Source organism: Rhinolophus sinicus, chromosome 6 (assembly GCF_057876585.1).
Source record: "Rhinolophus sinicus isolate RSI-liver-muscle chromosome 6, RSI-T2T, whole genome shotgun sequence".
NCBI lineage: Eukaryota > Metazoa > Chordata > Mammalia > Chiroptera > Rhinolophidae > Rhinolophus > Rhinolophus sinicus.
The window spans coordinates 769,246-788,314 of NC_142506.1; the positions used below are offsets into that span (position 1 = coordinate 769,246).

Consider the following 19,069-nt stretch of genomic DNA (forward strand, 5'->3'; position numbering starts at 1 on the left):
CCCGGGACGCAGGCGCGCTGGCTCCGCCTCGCGCCGGCTCCGCCAACTCCACCCCGTGCCGACGAGTCCACTGGGCCCGCAGCGCAGGAGGGGCGGGCGGAGGGTGGTTCTGTCCCCGGCTGTTTGCTCCGGCTCCTTCGGGAGAGAACGAGCGCCGTGGTGGTCTCCCTCTGGCTTCTGTCTTTGCAGCCGCTGGGAGAGTCGCGCGGAGGGCTCCGGCGGCGGGGCGGGGCGTGCGCGCGAGCCGCGTCCCCTGTTCCCCAGACCGCGGCGCGTGGTAGAGCCCGCCGCTTCACTTCCCGTGCGCGCCGCCGAGCCCTCTCTTTCCTCAGCAGTCCCGCGCCGCCGAGCTCCCCGCTTTGGTCAGTGCGTCGTTGGCTGGCGTGTGAGTACTGCGGCGCGCACCGAAGGAGCCGCACGCGCCGCGGAGGCCCCACGGGCCGGGGAGCGGGCGGCCCGGGCTGCGCTCGCGGCTCTGCGCGTGAGGGACCGCGGCGCAGGTGCCGCCGGCGTGTCGGCTTAGGGGCGGTGGGCCAAGTGCGGCTCCCGGGGCCGGCGCAGAGGGGCGGGGCCCGCGGCCCACGTGGCCGGCCGGGCGCTGCGGCTGCCGGGGCCGGAAGTTGGCGGGATTGCCCGGGGTGGCGTTGGACTTTTTCTCGGTGGGTGACAGAAATATGTGCCCAGCTGTGGCCCAGGCCTGTAGACCTTCGTTTGTCCAGCACGCGTTTATTAAGCACCTACTGCTCACGAATGCGGGAAGGAATAAGGACGTGACTGCTGAGTGAAACCCAGGGTTTTCTGAGAGCGACTGGGGCCTGGACTTGGTTAAGGTGTCGGGGCAGGAGACGACGTGGAAGCCACCCTCAAGAGGAGGGTGATGCCTTCCTGGAAAACGGGCACTTTAAGTGGAAGAAGGGAAAGGCTGACGCTGGAGCCGAGGGGTGGAGTGACGACCCCATCCATGGAGGCTGCATGTCAGAGTTTCCAGAACGAAGGGCCACCCTGGAGCAAGAGAACTATTGGGGTGGTCCCTGCCTGACGGTGGCGTCTCTGAAATTGACCCTGGCATGAATTCCTCTGAGGGCCTGGCCTGGGGCAGGGAGGGGCGTCTTTACCTTCCCCGGAATACCTCGGGTTCCCCGAGGCAGGAAGTGCAGGCTCAGATGCAGTTTGGTTATTCCTGAGCCCAGTCTCGCGGGCAGCGTGCCCCCTGATCAAGTGCCTTCTCATGGAGCGCCTAGCACACAAACTAAGGAGTAGGCTCCCTGTGCCACCTGTCCAGGGCAGCGTTCTGGGCCCTGTGCCAGTCCAGGCCTCCATTTCTTCACTGTGTAGTGGGGCTGCTGTGGGGTTCATGGGAGCCTGGGCAGAATAAGCCCTCGACTGTGGGTCCCTTCTTGCACTTGATGGGCCGGAATGACTGCCCTCTGGAGATGGGCTGGTTCCTGGGCTTTGCTGCTGGGAGCTGGGTGAGGCTGCAGGATTCAGCATAGGTGGGCAGATGTGCTTAGCTGGGGTTTTTGTGAATGGTTTGTTAAGGTGATGTTTTTTAAAAGATCCACGAAAAGAATGTCCTCCAGCGTGTCATGTACCAGTGTCAACTTTTCAGGGACCGCAGGCGGGAAATGCTGGCCTGAGGGTTTGTCGAGCCCTGGCCCTGTGCCCATAGTTTTAAGATGGTACGTGTCGGAAGTGGGTGGCAGTGAGACACAGGTGCAGTAAAGGCATTGGAGGGAGAAGACGGATCCCAGCCGCTCGCCTCACTGGCTCAGAGCCTTGCTTCCACACTCCTGTGTCCCAGCTGTGTGTGAGGCCTGGGGACACACCAGGTATGCACATGGAAGGTCGGAGAAGCACATGCAGAACCAGTGTTAACCCAAGGGAAGGATGCAGGGGCCTGGCGGGCCCAGTGGAGCAGCACGGGCTGGGACAGAAATAGAACTGACAGGCTGTGGCGTGAGGTGGGACCATTGTCAGGCCTGGGGTGTGACTTGGGCATCCATAGTGTGAGCCCCAAGGCTATGGGGCCCCTTCCTACCATCAGACGGGTTGGCATTTCTGAGTGGGGCTGAAGTATCCAGGAGGCAGAGGTCAGAGAGCCCAAGTAGGAGTTTGGGACTGTGGCACCCGCCAAGGAAAGGCAGAGGGCACCCTGGCCGTCTGCGCCTGGCCTGCACTGCTGGTGCCGCTGCTCAGTAGCTACGTGTCTGTTCTCATCGGCTGTGACGTTTCAGGGGCTCGAGGCTGCCCTGGCAGCGGCTGCGGGTACACACGCAGCTCTACTGCGCAGCGCCCGTCGTGGCCATGCAGGCTGGGGGCCCCGGGCAAGCCCAGTCAGTGGCAGAGCAGCACACCTCATGCTTGCTCGTGCCAGTCTCACTTCCAGTGGCCAGTGGGCATTTTTTGACCCCTGGGCATACAATCTAGGAGCTCCTCCCTGTGTGACTGCGATGGGGATGAGGAGAGGGGAGCTGCGTCCGGAGGATGGGTAGGTGTGTGGAGGGTGGAGCCAGGGGAGGGGCCGGCCCCTCCCAGAAACCTTCCCCATTGCCCAGTGTCTGCGGCCCGACACTGTGCTGGGCACAGCTCTGCCAGGCCACATCCTCACCTTCCTTCAGGGCCCTCTAGCCAGGAGTGTCCTGGGTGGGGGCTGTGGGTGGGTTCCTCGTGCTGGCACCTCTTGGCTCAGCTGGCCGAGAAGGGCCCATGGCCCGCAGACGCCTTGGACATGTTTTGGTGTCCTGGGCTGGGAGTGTCCAGACGAGGGTTCATCTCTAACCAGGACCACCTCAGCCGGGTCAACTGCCTTCACCACGGCTGGTAGCCAGGCAGGGTATGGTCCCACTGGGGCCTCCCAAACCGGAGGCCCCCAAGAACCGGGGGCAGCGCCCCCTTTATGAGAAAGGTCTCAGTGTGCCTGATGGACAGGGCTGGGCCACAGTGGGGGTGGTCAGCTCCTGGCTCTGCAGGTGAGCGAGCCAGCCGCCGGCGGGGCCTCCTGAGGCCACTTCTGGTCCTTGCTCTGGTGTTTGTGAGTTTTCCTCCCCATGCTCCAAGCTGCGACCACTGCTGCCTAGAGAAACCATGGAGAGGAGGGTCCCTGTGGAAGCGCAGGGTCCTCCCTGGAGAGCTGAGCTGTAGGCATGTCTCTGTCCTCAGAGGGAAGTGTTTAGACTCTTCCTCGCTTTTCCACTAGGAGACATGGGGTTTCAGCTCAGCGCGTCCTCATGGAATGCAGGGCCCACAGGATGAGGGAGGTAGAGGAAATAGGTGGGCTCCTGCGTCTGCTGTTTGTCTGTCTTGGGAAACCTGGCTGCAGGATGGGGGAAGCCAGAAGCGTCGCTGTGGGTGCTGTTGGCCCTGTCCCCGGGTGGCTCTCCACTGCTCTCAGCTGTGACCAGCCTCCCCAGGTGAGGCTCCATCACTGTCTGCAGAGAGCCCTTCTCCCCCAGAGCCATGCCCTATCCGCCCCCCGCCCCGCTCCCTACCCCAGAGCCTCACCTGAGAAGCCCGCGGTGGGTGTTGCTCCTGCAGGGAGCCTGCCCAGGACCTCCTGTGCGCTGAGGGCCAGCTGCCTCCCCTTAGGGCCAGCTTGTCTGTCCACCCCTGCAGGGCACCTTGTGCATCCCCGTCCGTCAGTGACTTGATGCTACGCAGGGACCTGGGTGGCAGAGCTCCCATTGGAGAAGGGAGACAGAGTCTTAAGAACTCTAGTGCTGAGTAGCTGCGAGGGACCCCAGGGCAGGGCGCCGTGGGCAGGGCATGTCATCTGTGCCCAGCGGGCCTCTTAGAGTCGGCTTCTTAGCTTCCTCTGGGGCAGGCTGCCACCTCCTATGGGTTTGTGGTGTGGCCCCTAGCTTCTATGGCGTTTCCCAATCTGAGAATGTGCTCAAAGCCCTTTCCTTTTGCCACACGGGGAGACTTTGTGTCCCTCAAGAGTCCTTTGGTGGCGCCGTGTTTTATCATTGGCCCTGGGGCGTGGTGGCTGCTGAGACCCTGGTGTGGCCCTTGTCTTGCACTTCATTAGAGCTGCTGCTTTGGAGAGCAGCCTGGACCGGTGGCAGCGTGGGGCTGGGTCCTTTCACAGCTTCAGGTGGACAGTGGGGACACTCAGGGTGCTGGCTCACCTGTCCCCTGGTTGCCTCAGCCTGAGCGAGGAACAGGAGGGAGGGCTGTTGAGATGGTGCTTCTGGGGCCTGCCTGGGCTCCAGTTAAGGGGAACCCCAGGATGCCTGTTTCGAGTGATGCCAGCCTTGCTACCTGGGCACGCGCACGGCTGCCTCCTGGCTTTCTGATGGTGGGCCTGGTGCTCACTGTGTGTCCGCCACTCGCCCACACGCCGCCTCCGCGAGCAGCTCCTCAAAGGGCCGCCCTCTCTGAATGCCTCTAACGTGCTGCTTTCTCTTCATGCTGTCCTAGGAGGTCAGAGTGAAAGTAAGTACACCTGTCCTGTGTGCCCTGCGTCGGAGACTGGGAAGCCCCAGCCTAGCTGGCACTGCTCCTGGAGAGTGCGGGGCCTGGCTCGCCAGGCTGCTGGCTTCTGTCCTTGTCATCTGGAACACAGAGGAGCTGGATTTGCCGTGGTTCTGACCTTGATCCGTCGGGGGGAGCAGCAGCGAGTGTGGTCTCGGTGCTTCCCTGGGCTGACCAGCTGGTCCCTGAGCGGGTCAGGACTGTGGGTAGGGCACAGAGCTGCAGCCCCTGCAGGGCTTGGGCACAGGGGGTCCAGCCTTTTGGGCAGGGCCGAGGGGGCTTGGCGTCAGAGGTCAGAGGGCACACACGCCCTGCCTAGGCAGCCTGCTGCCCCCTCAAGGACAGTGGGTGATGTCACAATGCCCTGCCTCCCACTATTGCCAGCCTGGCAGGAAGGCACCCGGGGGCGGCCCCAACTCTTCTCTGGGACCTCAGAAGAGACCTGGGGCATGTGCCATTAGAGGCCCCCAAGGCGCCCCTCAGGACAAGGGGCAATCTCCCCGAAGCGCTAGGCAGTGTAGGACTTAGTCCACACGTCCCCACGGTAACTGGAGTCAGGTTTTGGTTTTGTTTGGGGGAAGGGTTTCCCGCCCAGGCTGGAAGGCTGCCCTCCCTCTGGAGACCTTGTCCCCAGGGGATGAGGGCCCAGTGGATCTGCCCTCGCTTAGGCTCCACCAACAACCCACAGACGCAGGGGAGGTGGGGATGGTCCGAGGGTAGCTGTTCAGCCCCTGGCAGGTTAGCACCTTGGTTAGTGTTAGGCAGTCAGCAGGATGCCTCTGCTTTGGGGAGCAGGGCCCCGAGTCAGGCCTGTGGCTGGGAAGGAGTTGCTGTGCCGCTCAAAGCCACCCCTCTGGATCAGGCCAACCGAGTGAGCTTGGGAACCTTAGATGCACCATCAGAGCAGGCCGGCTCCTGTTCTTGCTGAGTGGGGGGCCCCGCAGCGTTCTGGTCTGGTCGGCAGAGGGCGCCAGCCTTTCCACAGCACCACGCCTAGGAACAGAGTGGTAGGGTGGGGGGGTTTCCTGTGCCAGCAGCAGGATCGGAGTGTGGCAGGGAGTCAGGCCATTGTCAGGCCAGCTGCCCTTGGAGCAGACGCCTCAGGTCACCTCCAACGAGGTCGCTGAGGCGCTCGGCACACAGGTTTGTCTATTGGCCATAGTACAGGTTGGGCCGAGCCCCCCACCTGTCCCCAGACATCCTGGGGCTCAGAGATTCCTGGTGGCCTCTTAGTTTAGTGCACCCAAAGGTGTGAGCTGATCGCCTCTTGGTCGGAGGCGCCTGCAGCTGACAGTGGAGCCTGCTTCTTCCTCCCTGCCTGAGCCACTGGGCTCCTTCCCTTTAGAGGGTCACCAACACAGTGTCTGGGGTCTTCTGGACGTGGGGCCCTGCACCCTCTGCGCCCAACTGTCACTGCATGGCCAGCCCATCTAAGACCCTAGGCAGCTCCTCTTGGGACATGTGATGTCTGGACGGTGCTGTGGCCGTGGCGGGTGTGGGTGACAGGCTGGGCGCACTGTGAGGGGCCGTCCTCAGGCAGCTACGTGCTTTCGGGAAAGGTGGCTGCACTCAGCAAAACAGGACGTCAGTGTCAATCTCATGAACAAGTAACTTGTCATAAGGGAGTCTTGTGTTTCGTGGGACGTACTTTAAAGATTATTTGTTCACATAAAAGTAAGTTCACTGAGTGCATCATGTATTTTATCAGGCGAGCCTGCCTGGAGATTCTGTGAGAAGTTTCTGTGGCCAAAGAGGTTTGGAAACTTCTCCAGATCTCTTTGGAGAGCCTGGGTGCACGTTGGGTTAGAAAAGACAAGTACGGTTACGAGAATGCGTGCGTTTACACACCCAGATGTATGGTGTTAGTTTATTGCTGTACTGAGCTCCCCTGTGCTAGACTTGGGGTCCCTGCATGTTGCCTGATGGCTCCCCTTGGGAAGCGTCCGGGCCTCCACCTCGTGGCCAGGCTGCGGGGAGGGGCGGGCGCGCTGTGCTCAACCATCTTCTTGTCTTGCTTTTAACGCTGCGTGGAAGATGAGGAGCGGGAAGGCCTCCTGCGCCCTGGAGACCGTCTGGGAGGACAAGCAGAAGTACGGGGACGCCGAGCGGCGCTTCTACGAGCAGGAGGCCATGCGAGCCGCCGCCCACCAGCAACTCCTAGCCGCAGCACCTGCTGCGAACGGGCCCGGCCAGCAGGACACTGAGGCGGCTGCGGAGGTGGCGGCCCCCGGCAGCTGCAGGGGCGCCCCTGGGAAGGGCTGCGAGGGAGCAAAGCCCCTGCAGAAGAAGAGGAAGCGCTCCCCGAAGAGCTGGCTCGGCCAGGAAGACCTGGCCCTTGTGGGCCTCTCGGCTGACCACGTCTGGCTGGACAAGCCGCTTTTCGACCAGGCTGAGAGCTCCTATCGCCAGAGGCTGGCAGACGTGGCTGCCCAGGCAGCCCGGCCGCCGTCTCTGGCCCCCAAAGCTCCCTGCACACATGGAAGCCAGGTGGCCTGCCACCATGTGACCTGGGGCGTCTGGGTCAACAAGTCTGCCTTCGACCTGGCCGAGCGGGCGTTCGTGGAGTGGTCTCAGGCTTTGCTGTTGGCTGCAGAGGGAAGCAACAGGCAGGGGACTCCCGACACAGGCCAGCTGGCACCTGCCCCTGACCTGGCCCTCACCTGCCAGCCCAGCCCACCGGCCAACGGCCAGCCCCCGCTGGGCAGCCTGCAAGCCCTGGTGCGGGAGGTGTGGCTGGAGAAGCCCCGCTATGATGCAGCCGAGAGGGGCTTCTACGAGGCCCTATTTGATGGCCACCCCCCTGGGAAGGTGCGCCTGCAGGAGCAAGTCGGCCAGGCGGAGGGTGCCAGGCGGGGCCGCAGAGACCGGCGGGGCCGCAGTGCTGTGGGGAGCCGGCGGGCTGGGCCTCGGCGGGTCGATGGGGTGGTTCCCTCGGCCCTGCCCTACTGGTACTTCCTGCACAAGGACGCCGAGGCCCCCTGGCTCAGCAAGCCCACCTACGACAGCGCAGAGTGCCGCTACCATGCTGCCGAGGCCGTGCGCATGGCCTGGCGCCTGGAGGCCACGGCTCTGGCTCACCGACCCGCTGCCCGGGCTGGTCCATCTGTGTCCAGCCTGAGACCCAAGTAGGAGAAACGTGCTGGGCGGTGCTCCCCTCCCTGCCCCCACCCCAGCAGGGCTGGCCCCGAGACAGCTGGACCCGGCTAAGTTGGATGCAGTAGTGGGTGGAGCAGTGCAGCCTCCAGGGTCACCCCTTGGGGGTCACAGAGTTCTTGGGGGAGGGAAGGGGTTGGCACAGGGCTGACTGCCCCACACAGGATTCCCTATTGGCTGGGCAACTCCCGGGGCAGTGTTGAAGGCTCCTGAGCCTCAGTGGGGCAAGACGTGGGAGGCACCACGCCCCCGCCGGCCCCTCCTGTCATCCACCCCTGCCTCCCTCGTCCTGGGCCACTGCGGAGGTAAGGTGGGTGTCTCTGGTCCCTCGGCACACGGCCAGCTGAGCAGCCTGAGTCCGAAGGACACCGCTGGGGAAGGCAGACTTGCTTTTAGCCTCAGGCACCACTGGTGGTCTCTGAGGCCAGGGGCAGGGGCAGGCCAGTGCCTGGCCCCAAAACGGGTTCTGGTGAGCTGGACCCAGGCAGCGGGGCAGACGAACCCTAAGGAAGATCAGAGGTGCAGCTGGGCTGGGTGAGGGCTGGGGTGTAGGCAGCTGTGCCCCAGGCTGGGCCAGTGGGGACTTGGAGAGGTCCCTTGGGCCTCCAGTGCTGGCCTGGGCCCCGGACTCCTGGCAGGAGCCCCTTGGCTCTGCCCTCTGGGGTTGACCTCGGTGTGAGGGACGGCACCATTTTGGGGGGAGTGTCCCCATCAGGCGGAGGGGGGTTCATGGTGGTCTCGCTCCTCACAGGGGTGGAGGGGGAGCAGGTTCATGGGCCCCACCCCCTCTTGTCACAGGGTCACTTGGCAAGGTCCAGTGGTGGCCTGGGGTCTGTTTCTCTCCCATTCAGTGAGGAACAGGAAGGGCTCTGCAGGCCCAGGTCTGGTTGCTCCCACCTTGCTGAGTGTGGGAAAGCAGCAGATGGCTGGCAGGTGTGTGTGGCAGAACAGTGACTCGCAAAGCGCTGGCTGGGTGCGGCTCTCGGGCTGCAGGCGGCTTGTCCTGCTCTAGAGCAGCAGTTCTCAAGGTTCATGTCTCGGGTCCCCAAAGAGCTTTTGTCATGTCTGTCCATTTTTACCACATTTGCACTTAAAACAGATTCTAAAAGCGTTTATTGAAGAGTAAGAGTAAACTTGATGGTAGACGTTAGGATTGACCGCATGTTTTTATGACACGGGGTTTTCCTGTGAGAAAAGCCTCCAGTGAGTGCGTGGCCTCATTTCACGTCGTGGGAATGTGAGTCAGCGTCTGGCTCAGGCGGTGCGCCCTCTCCCCTGCTCTGCACTCAGGCTGGGTGTGTTGTCTGACTGACATAAATCCAGCCTTGCACACGTGTGTGCTCGGAAAACGGAGTGCCTTGGGGACCCTCAGAGGTTCCTAGTCACACTCTGACAGCTGCTGGTCTTGGGGACAGGCCTGGGACCCGCCTGGGCACTGAGGGAAGCCTGTGGGACACTGAGGGAAGCCTGTGGGGGGAGGGCATACAGGCTCTATGGCCCTGCTGAGAACACTCATGCTGTGCCCCGGTGCCTGGAGCCCTTGTCACCCAAGGACTGGGACGGCCTGCCTGCCCCTTGGTGCCCGGGCTGTTGGCAGGGGTGCCGGTGCAGGCCAGGCTGTCTTAGCCTCCTCTCCTTCCCCTCCCAGCAGGAAAATGGCCACAAACTTCCTAGTGCACGAGAAGATCTGGTTCGACAAGTTCAAGTATGACGATGCAGAAAGGAAATTCTACGAGCAGATGAACGGGCCTGTGGCTGGCTGCTCACGCCAGGTAGGGGCTGCGCTTGGGGCCACAGTGTCTGCGGCACCAGGAGGACAGGCATATTGTGCCCAGCGGCTGCTCCAGGTGGAGGGGTCTTTGGAGGGGTGGCCCTGGCTGGCTCCTGGGGTGCTGGATCTGTTCCTATCGCAGCATGGGACAACGCGCCCCCACCGTCTCCCAGGCCTGGGCTGGGCCTGTGGTCAGGGCTGCAAGACTCCGGCCCCCTGCGCTTCTGCCTGCTGAGCTCGTTCTGCGCACCACACTCCCGCTCTCCACACAAGGGCTCCTTTTTTATGTTTTGGAAGTTAAAATTTTTTAATGAAAAAAAAAAAAAGACTGGTTCTTTCTGCACTATCTGCAGGAGAACGGCGCCAGCGTGATCCTCCGGGACATTGCGAGAGCCAGAGAGAACATCCAGAAATCCCTGGCTGGAGTGAGTACCGCGGCCTGAGTGCTGCCGGCGCACTAGTGCGGCCGCCCTCACGCCAACGGCACGCCCCACTTCCCCCACGACTGCTGGCTGTGGCCTTTGGAGCAGTTCGGGCAAGGTGTGCAGTGCTGTGCTCCTGCCGGGACCCAGACCTGGGAGCCTTCCTTCCTGGCCGGGCCTCTTGCCTGCTTGCTGGTGCTTCCCCAGCTCTCTCCCCGCTCGCCCTGGCCGCTCGTGGGCACACGCCTGCGGCCGTGTGAGAGCCTGACATCTGCCTCTCCCTGAGGCCTTGCGCTTCCCAGAGGGAGGGTTCACAGAGTGTGGAGTTGAAGTCAGAATTGGCACCACTGTGAATTTGAGGCCCAGGGAGGCGCCCTGCAGCCCAGGGAGGCCTTTGGGGCGCAGGAGGGGACAGCCCTGTCCAGCTGTGCCCCAACCTGTTCAGGGAGCTTGTCCCTAGGAGGTGGCAGACCTGCTTCTCCACTGTCCTGGCCCTCGGAGCCAAGACCTCGTTCTCCCTTTGGGACGCAGGGGTGTGTCCTGGCCCTGTGGGCCAGGTGTCAGCACGGCTGTGCTCCTTCTGGAGACCCCAGGAGAGAAGCCATTTCCTTGCTTTCTCCAACTTTGAGAAGCTGCCCACGCTCCTCAGCCTGTGGCTTCTGGCCAGCAGTGTCATGACTGATGTTTGCCTCTGTCCCATCCCTTCTTTCCTTGCTTCTCTCACATACGGACCTTGTGGTAACACTGGGCCCACCTGCATAATCCAGAAGCATCTCAACCCGATGACATCTGCAAAGTCCTTTTGGTCGTGTGAGGTCCCTTGGCTGCACAGCTGGTTGACATGGCCTGGCTACCGGGCCACAGGCTGGGCAGCCTTGGGCAGTTGTCCCCCAGGAAGTGGGGCCACCTCCCAGCAGGGCCTGCTGCACACTTGGCCCCTCCCTGCTCCTGCGTTGCCTTCTACCCAAGCAGGTTCAGGCCAGGCAGACAGGGACCCAAGTGGCACGAGGTTTTTGCTGCTGGGGGCTGAGCAGCTCTGAGCTACAGGAACTCTCCCTCCTTCCGCCCTCAGGCCTGGCTGTGTTGGGGTCGGCTCTGGATCCTGGTCTTTGGGGAAAGCTATGCCATGCTGCTCCGGCTTGGGGACAGTATGCTTGGGGCTGGGCCAGCACCGTCCTTCCTGGGTCCCTGTCAGCAGCTGAATGACGCTCCTCTAACGTTTAAAGCACCACAGACCCCGTGGCTTAAACAATAGATGTTTATTTTCTCACAATCTGAAGGCTCGAGTCCAAGATCAAGGTCTGGGCGGGGTTGGTTCCTTCGGAGGTCTGTCTCCTGGGTGCACAGACGGCTGTTTCCTGCCATGTTTTGCGTCATCTTTCCTCTATCTGTTGTAAGAACACCAGTCGTTGGGTTAGGACCACTCTAATGCCCTCGTTATAACCGGATCACCACTGTAAAGACCCCACGTCCACGTGAACATTAGAGGAATGTCATGCCATTGCTTACAGGACCCGGGGAAGGACAGTGCTGACCCAGTCGCAGGCTCAGACTAGTGTGGGGTGGAGCTCAGCAGACACGGGCTTCAGCACCCACAGGTGCCTGGTGCTGGCACAGCGCCGGGGGCAAGGGTGGAGAGTTCTGGATTCCAAACCTTGGGGAGCAGTGCTGCCTTTGGCTTGCGACAGCTGTATCTGGACTGGGCCGCCTGGGCCCTCCTTTCTGGGGCAGAGGCCCTGGGCTCCCTGGCTGCCGCATCCTTGCTTTGGAATGAGCTTGGGTGCAGGGAGGGCAGGGGGCGGTAGTGCCCAGGCATAGGCTTCCTGGAGAGGCCTGATAACACTGCTCACGGGGGACTCTAGGCTCCAGCCTGCCGTCAGCATCGGCTTCACTTCGCTGGAGCACGGTCCCCCGAGAGGGGAGCCTGCTGAGCCGGCCGGCAGGAGCGGGAGGTTCTGGCTTTCATCCACGTGTGACAGAAGCCGTCAGGGATCTTAGTGGGAAGGGCACTGGGAGCTGAGAGCTGTGGGAGACAGGCCAGAGAGGGGGCCTTGTGCCTGTGGGTGTCGGTGGTCTAGGGAGACCCCCTGGAGAGCTGCCGGTGGATGGTGTGCCATTGACTGACTGAAGTAGGAGGCTGGGGACTGTGTTGAGCTGAGGAGGGAGTGACGTGAGCAGGGCCCACCCTGGGCCGTGGCTGGTCAGTGTTCCTTCCGCAGCCACACAGCGCCCTGTCCACCCTGGGCCAGCTCTGCGAGGAGCACGCTGGTGGGTGGGTCACTGCCCAGTACTCTGGCAGGGAGCCAGGCACCTGGTGGCCTGTCCTCTCTGGGGGGAATACAGAGTAGGGGGAGGCCACGTGGCTTGTCCTTTGGCTGCTGGGCAGGTGGACCTCAGACCCAGGTCTCTGACTGGACACCTGAGGGGGACAGGAAACCCTGTCCTTGGTGCCATTTCGCTGGGCTGCACGTAGGCCCCTAGAGTGTGACTCAGGTGTGAGCTCCTTGGGCAGCATTGCGCGGGTCAGGCAATGGGAGCCAGGCTTGAGTTTCTGGGTTCCCCAGAGCCCTCAAGGGTGGGCTTGGTGAGCCAGACAGTGGCTGTGTGGCCCAGGGAGGCAGGGTGCTGTGCTGGCTGCTGCAGGGTGGCACGCTCCTTCCTGCTGCCCCTGGGACTGGCAGCCTTCTGCTTCCTCCCGCTCCGCTGGGCAGTGCTATCCCTGGCTCTGAGCTCCCGCTGCCTCCATGCTGGGGCTACCCTGGGCCCTTTCTGCTTTTCAGTGTCACGTGGTCCCTGCTCTCAAGGCTCCTCCCCCTCCTGGGAGGAGCATGGCAGGCGGACCCAGCTCAGGGCCACACTTGTGAGTGACTGTGAATGGGGGGTACCCTAAGAGCAGGCTGGGGTGCTGAGCTGTCACTCTCCCCCTGCCTTGCAGAGCTCAGGCCCGGGGGCCTCCAGTGGACCTGGCGGAGACCACAGTGAGCTCGTCACCCGCATCGCCAGCCTAGAGGTGGAGAACCAGAGCCTGCGAGGCGGTGAGGCCCTGGCCCTGATTGGGGTGCGGGAGGGCGTCCCCGCCTGGCCCTGGCCCCCTGACCAGTCCCCTTGGCTCCTGCAGTGGTGCAGGACCTGCAGCAGGCCGTCTGCAAGCTGGAGGCCCGGCTGGGTGTGCTGGAGAAGGGCTCGCTCGCCCACCGCGCCACAGCCCCTCAGACCCAGGTGAGCGCCCCCTAAGCCCAGAGTCCCGGGTCCTCCAGGCCCCCCAGCCAAGCTGTGCGGGTCCCAGCCTCCACTCCCCCTCGGCAGCACGTGTCCCCGATGCGCCAAGTGGAGCCCTCCACCAAGAAGGTGGCCACTGCCACAGAGGATGATGAGGACGATGACATCGACCTGTTTGGCAGTGACGAGGAAGATGATAAGGAGGCCACGCGCCTGCGGGAGGAGCGGCTGCGGCAGTACGCGGAGAAGAAGGCCAAGAAGCCCGCGCTGGTGGCCAAGTCCTCCATCCTCCTGGACGTCAAGCCCGTGAGTGGCCCATCTCTGACCCCCCCGACCCCCACCTGCGGTCCTGGTGGCAAGTGACAGCCAAGTCACCTTGGGCTAAAGACAGACACAGGGCGGGCAGGGGTAAACTCCAGCAGCTCGCAAAGCCCTGAGAAACACGCTCTGCTGTGCTGCGGGGTGGCTCCCCGGTGTCACAGGCTCCTGCCCCAGCCTCTCCTCCCCTCTGTCCCCAGTGGGATGACGAGACGGACATGGCCAAACTGGAGGCCTGCGTGCGCTCAGTCCAGCTGGACGGGCTGACTTGGGGGGGATCCAAGCTGGTGCCCGTGGGCTACGGCATCCGCAAGCTACAGATCCAGTGTGTGGTGGAGGATGAGAAGGTGGGGACCGACCTGCTGGAAGAGGAGATCACCAAGTTCGAGGAGCACGTGAGTGGGTGGGCCCCCACGGGGGCTGGTCTGCAGGGGACAGGAGCGGGTGGGCCTTGGGGACATGGCCCCACGTGACCACCGGTCTCCCTCCTCTCCCCAGGTGCAGAGCGTGGACATTGCTGCTTTCAACAAGATCTAAGTCCTCAGTGGGCCTGGGCGAAGCCCTGGCCTGCAGCCATTAAAGACTGAGATCCAGCGCTCTGGCTCCTGTCCTGGTCTGGGCCCTGGGGGTGGGCGGCGTTCCATGAGCAGCACTGCCAGGCCCCAGGCCTCAGAAGTGTCCCTGTTCCTACACCAGTGATCCCAGGGGCCATAGCCTGCCTTTTGCCTGGCCTTTGCACAGCCTCCTCATGGCCGGGTTAGCTCACCCCTCTGCCTGCCAGTTCTCTGCTCCATCTCTCAGCTGCCCACCTGTCTTCACCCACCAGTCAAGTTGTTGAAGGCAGGAGCAGAGCTTGCCTTGGCTCCTTCCCTGCAGAGGCCCAGGAGGCAGCCCAGCCCTCCGTCTCTGCACTGTTCCTGGTCTCAGCTACATTCCCAGCTGAGCAAAAGTGCCAGCCTGCAGCTGTGCAGGAAAGAGAGGTCCCAGCGGCCAACCTGGCCCTGCTGCTGTGACCAGGCCCCAGCGCTGCCAGGTCTGACCTGTGTAAGACCTTGCCAGCGCCCACTGTCTCTAGGAAGAATGCTGGGCTTCTTTCCTTGGCTCTGAGGACCCCGCGGCCCTATTCCTGTCCCGTCCTCCAGGGGGCGCTCTACACACACGCGCGCGCTCTCACTAACACCCAGTGCACGGCCTGTCTGGTCCACAGCTGGAGACCTGGACAGAGCCCATGACGGACTAATTGCTCAATGGAGCCCATTGCTCTATGGAGTCCGGCCTGCTGTCCTGCCTGCCGCCTCTCCCCATCCTAGTCTGGGAAGTACTTGTGCCACTACTGGCTCCTCCCCTGGACTGTTGCCCAGAGTGGCTGGAGAAGTAGCCATTCTTTGGGAGGAAGGTGGGCTGTTGTGCTGGTCAGAGCTGGTGTTCTCCGGGGTCTGGAGCCACACGGGCATGGGTTGCCCCTCGGTGGGGGCATTGAGGTGGCCGTCGGGGTTTTACAGAACTGTGGGGCTGAGGGCACAGCACCCCAAAGCCGTGCTGCCAGCTGAATTTAGAACCACCTCGACTACCTCTCTAGGCAGGGCTTGGCTTCTGGGTGGCGCGGGGACAAAGTTTAGCTGGCGGTGGAGTCACCACTGCCCTCAGCACCCATTGCTGGAGTTCCGGGCCAGGGGGCGGGGCCGGGAGGAGCTGGGCTGCCCAGGGGCTGCGGACACATTCCCCACTCCAGCCCGGTCCATCCGCGGGAACCCGTCTGCGTCATGAGGCCGGCAGACCCGCTCCGCCCGTTCTAGTTGCCCGGGAACGCTGCGTTCCCTGGGTATCCCCACCCTCTGGGCTCCTGGTTCGCGGTGCTGGCCATTGGGGAGCACGATGTCACGTGACCGGGCGGGGCGGGGAGGTCAGAGTCCCGGTGTCGGGCGAGATGGCGGCGGAGCAGGACCCTGAGGGGCGCACAGCTGCGCGGCCGCTGCTCACCGACCTCTACCAGGCCACCATGGCGCTGGGCTACTGGCGCGCGGGCCGGGCGCGCGAGCCCGCCGAGTTCGAGCTCTTCTTCCGCCGCTGCCCGTTCGGCGGCGCCTTCGCCCTGGCCGCGGGGCTGCGCGACTGCTTGCGCTTCCTCCACGCCTTCCGCCTGCAAGATGCAGGTACCCCATGGCCCCCTCCTCCCCGCCTGGAGTCCCACCACACAGGCAGGACCCTCCTGCCCATCGAGTCCCCTTCTCGCGCCCTAACGAGGCCCATTCGGCGGGATAAGACGTCTCCGCCAGGAGCTCCCCACTGCCGCACGCTCGCCCCAGCCCACGTGGGCCTCTGTCGCCCACAGACGTGCAGTTCCTGGCCTCGGTGCTGCCGCCAGACACTGACCCCGTGTTCTTCGAACATCTCCGGAGTCTCGACTGCTCTGGGGTGACGGTGCGGGCCCTGCCCGAGGGCTCCCTCGCTTTACCCGGCGTGAGTGCGGGCTGAACGGGACGGAGGGGTGGGCCTGAGCGGGGCCGGCGGCGCCCAGCTGACATCCTCCTCGCAGGTGCCATTGCTGCAAGTGTCTGGGCCGCTCCTGGTGGTGCAGCTGCTGGAGACGCCGCTCCTCTGCCTAGTCAGCTATGCCAGGTGGGACTGATCGCCGGGGGCCACCGAGCTCAGATTTCCAGGGGACCCGCCCTTGCGAGTATGGGCGTGGCTCCGAACTGTGTGGGTGGGACGCAGGGTCTGGAAGAGAGGTCGGGCTCTGGTGGCCTCGTGACCCTAACCCAGGGTCCCCTGCTGCCCACAGCCTGATAGCCACCAATGCGGCGCGGCTTCGCCTGATAGCCGGGCCAGAGAAGCGGCTGATAGAGATGGGGCTGCGGCGCGCTCAGGGCCCGGACGGGGGTCTAACGGCCTCTACCTACAGCTATCTAGGCGGTGAGGGTCAGGGGAGGGACTTAAGGGTGGGGGAAGGAGACTTGCCCCAGGGCCCATTGCCCACCGCCTGAAGCCCCCCAACCCTGCCTGGTGCCCTGGCCTAGGCTTTGATTCCAGCAGCAACGTGCTGGCAGGACAGCTGCGTGGTGTCCCAGTGGCAGGAACCCTGGCGCATTCCTTCGTCACTTCCTTTTCAGGCACTGAGGTGCCTCCTGACCCGGTGAGTATCCCTCTCCCTGGCTGCGCTCAAAGCCTGGGGGAGGGGAGCCAGTTGCTGCCTGCACAAAGGCAGATGCCCCCCTTACCTAGCCCACCTGGCCACTGGCAGCACCCCTGCTCAGATCTTCAACCCCCGGGGAAGCAGGCCCCACCCTGCACTCTGGGTCCCCCATCCTTCACCGACCCCTCTCCCTAGATGTTGGCTCCAGCTGCTGGTCGGGGCCCCAGGGTAGACCTGGTCGCCTGTGTGGAGGCGTGGCTGGAGCGTGTGTGTGCCCACCTGGGGCTGGGGGTGCAAGAGCCGCACCCTGGTGAGCGGGCAGCCTTTGTGGCCTATGCTTTGGCCTTTCCCCAGGCCTTCCAGGGCCTGCTGGACACCTACAGTGTGCGGAGGTGAGGCCCAGGCAGCCCCTGGGGGGGCTCAGCAGAGCAGCGGCAGCCCCCCCATACCCTTGTCCCTGCCCGCAGGAGTGGTCTTCCCAACTTCCTTGCAGTAGCCCTGGCCCTGGGTGAGCTGGGCTACCGGGCCATAGGCGTGAGGCTGGACAGCGGTGACCTGCTTCAGCAGGCCCAGGAGATCCGTGCGCACCTCAGGACATCTGCAGCCCAGTGAGTCCCTGGGAGAGGCCGGGCCTGCCGAGAGACTCCCCGTGGGGCAGAGCAAGGGAGGGGCCGTGCCTTTCCCACAGTGAGGAGCTGTGAGAGCCTACCTCAGTGGAGGCAGTGTGGCCCTGGGGGGGAAGCCACAGCCAGGTGACTGGGACAGAGTCTCCAGGGAGCTGGGGGTGGGGATGCGTGACTGGGGAGGGAGGGAGTCCAGGTGAATTAGAAACTTCTGAGGGGCTGCCCCTCCCCCCCATCACAGGTTCCAGGTGCCCTGGCTGGAGTCAGTCCCCATCGCTGTCAGCAACAACATTGACGAGGGAGAGCTGGCACGACTGGCCCAGGAGGTGAGGTGGGGCAGGGGCAGGACGGGGGCAGGGCGGGGTGGCTGGAAGGGCCCCTGCTGGGCAAGCTCAGTGCCCCCTCCCCTCCTATCCTCCAGGGCAGCGAGGTCAACGTCATTGGCATTGGCACCAGCGTCGTCACCTGCCCTCGCCAGCCTTCCCTGGGTTGCGTCTACAAGGTGGAGACAGGGACTGGGGCTCAGTGGGTTTGGGCCAGGGGCTTCACGGGCTGGGGTGGAAGAGTGCAACTCTCCCAACACCTCATCCCCACAGCTGGTGTCTGTGGGAGGCCAGCCACGCATGAAGCTGACCGAGGACCCTGACAAGCAGACATTGCCTGGGAGCAAGGCCGCCTTCCGGCTTCTGGGCTCTGATGGTGAGGCCCTCCCACCCCGCTGGCACCCCTCAAGTCCCCAGGCCCCTACACTATTCTTGGTGTCCCTCCCTCCCACACACACACAGGGTCCCTGCTGTTGGACCTGCTGCAGTTGGCAGAGGAGCCCCCACCCCAGGCTGGCCAGGAACTGAGAGTCTGGCCGCGAGGGGCCCAGGTGTCCCGTACCGTGAGGCCGGCCCACGTGGAGCCGCTGCTGCGACTCTGGGTCCAGGAGGGACAGGTGACCACCCCACGCACCCCTTTCGTCTGCACCTGAAACCCAAATCAACCCCTGCCCCGTGACCTTTTGCCAACCCCTTCCTTCTCTCCCCCCACAGCTGTGTGAGCCCCTCCCATCTCTGGCTGAATCTAGAGCCTTTGCCCAGCTGTCCCTGAGCCTTCTCAGCCCTGCACACAGGAGGCTGGAGCAGCCGGAGCTCTTCCAGGTGGGTGGAGGAAGCGGCACCAGCCCTGTGTGCCCCCTACTCCTACTGCCACCCATTGTCCTTTCCTCTGCTCCCCGCAGGTGGCGCTGTCTGAGAAGCTGCAGGCCCTGGTGGCCAGACTGAGTGCTGGAGGCCCCCAGTAAGAGCCCCATGGTAGGGCTGCCTGAAATTAACACGAGTCACTCACTGTCCCCCACAACTTGTCGTGTGTCATTTCTTCACCTAGCCTGCTACTCACTGGCCCCCAGAGCCTTCAGGTGGGCTGGAGATGGGAATCAGAGTGAGGGCTCATGCTTTCAGGAAGGGCCAGGCCCAATCTGGGTGAGGAGACAGCTCTGTGCTGAGACCTGAGGGTGGTTGGGAGCTAGGCCAAGGCCGGGGCTGTGCCACCTCGCAGGGCTGGACCTCAGGAGCAGATCTGAGGCTGGAGAGGGCAGGGCTATGGGGACGGGGCGGACTTTGGTGTCCAGCCCGCAGGTGTGGCAGTTACTGCGGGAGGCCTCTCCCTGCTGGAGGCTCAAGCAGGAGCCATGGGGTGGGGATGAGGTGCAAGAAAGAGGGGCTCGGGGCTTCCTGTGTCCAAGGGTGGCTCCCACACCTGCCAAGGGCACTGCCTTGGGCTCAGGGTCAATGGGACACCTCAAGCTTCCCAAGCCAAGGAGAAGCCCAGGTGTCCCCTCCTGCTGCCAACAGCCCTGCACAGCTCTGCCTTGGGGACCCTGGGCTCCATCCGTCTGGCTCTCTCCAGACCCAGGCATCTGTCATGGGCAGCCCCGCCTGGGCCTTGGGGACCCAGTTCCTGACCTAGGAGC

The 19,069-nt window shown here is 63.8% G+C and overlaps 2 protein-coding genes across 11 annotated transcripts; both read left to right on the forward strand.

Annotated features, from left to right (window-relative positions):
• The first annotated feature begins 25 nt into the window (after window positions 1–25).
• EEF1D (eukaryotic translation elongation factor 1 delta) lies at window positions 26–13,951 on the forward strand. Of its 10 annotated transcripts, XM_019712235.3 has the most exons (10): window positions 278–385; window positions 4,420–4,679; window positions 6,508–7,598; window positions 9,275–9,398; window positions 9,751–9,822; window positions 12,755–12,854; window positions 12,938–13,038; window positions 13,126–13,344; window positions 13,557–13,751; window positions 13,855–13,951. In XM_019712235.3, the coding sequence occupies exons 3-10, from the start codon at window positions 6,508–6,510 to the stop codon at window positions 13,891–13,893; spliced, it is 1,941 nt and encodes a 646-aa protein (XP_019567794.3). In that variant the 5' UTR covers window positions 278–385; window positions 4,420–4,679; the 3' UTR covers window positions 13,894–13,951. The 10 variants fall into 10 exon arrangements, with proteins under 10 accessions (XP_019567798.1, XP_019567800.1, XP_074172634.1 ...); XM_019712239.3 differs by lacking the exons at window positions 4,420–4,679; window positions 6,508–7,598 and having other exon boundaries at window positions 26–385; XM_019712241.3 differs by lacking the exons at window positions 4,420–4,679; window positions 6,508–7,598 and having other exon boundaries at window positions 103–362.
• A 1,112-nt stretch (window positions 13,952–15,063) lies between these two features.
• NAPRT (nicotinate phosphoribosyltransferase) lies at window positions 15,064–18,456 on the forward strand. Its single transcript, XM_019712242.3, has 13 exons — window positions 15,064–15,509; window positions 15,689–15,816; window positions 15,893–15,975; window positions 16,139–16,269; window positions 16,374–16,489; window positions 16,685–16,881; window positions 16,957–17,097; window positions 17,354–17,438; window positions 17,534–17,614; window positions 17,709–17,811; window positions 17,898–18,052; window positions 18,150–18,257; window positions 18,338–18,456. The coding sequence occupies exons 1-13, from the start codon at window positions 15,284–15,286 to the stop codon at window positions 18,398–18,400; spliced, it is 1,617 nt and encodes a 538-aa protein (XP_019567801.2). The 5' UTR covers window positions 15,064–15,283; the 3' UTR covers window positions 18,401–18,456.
• Window positions 18,457–19,069: the final 613 nt, after the last annotated feature.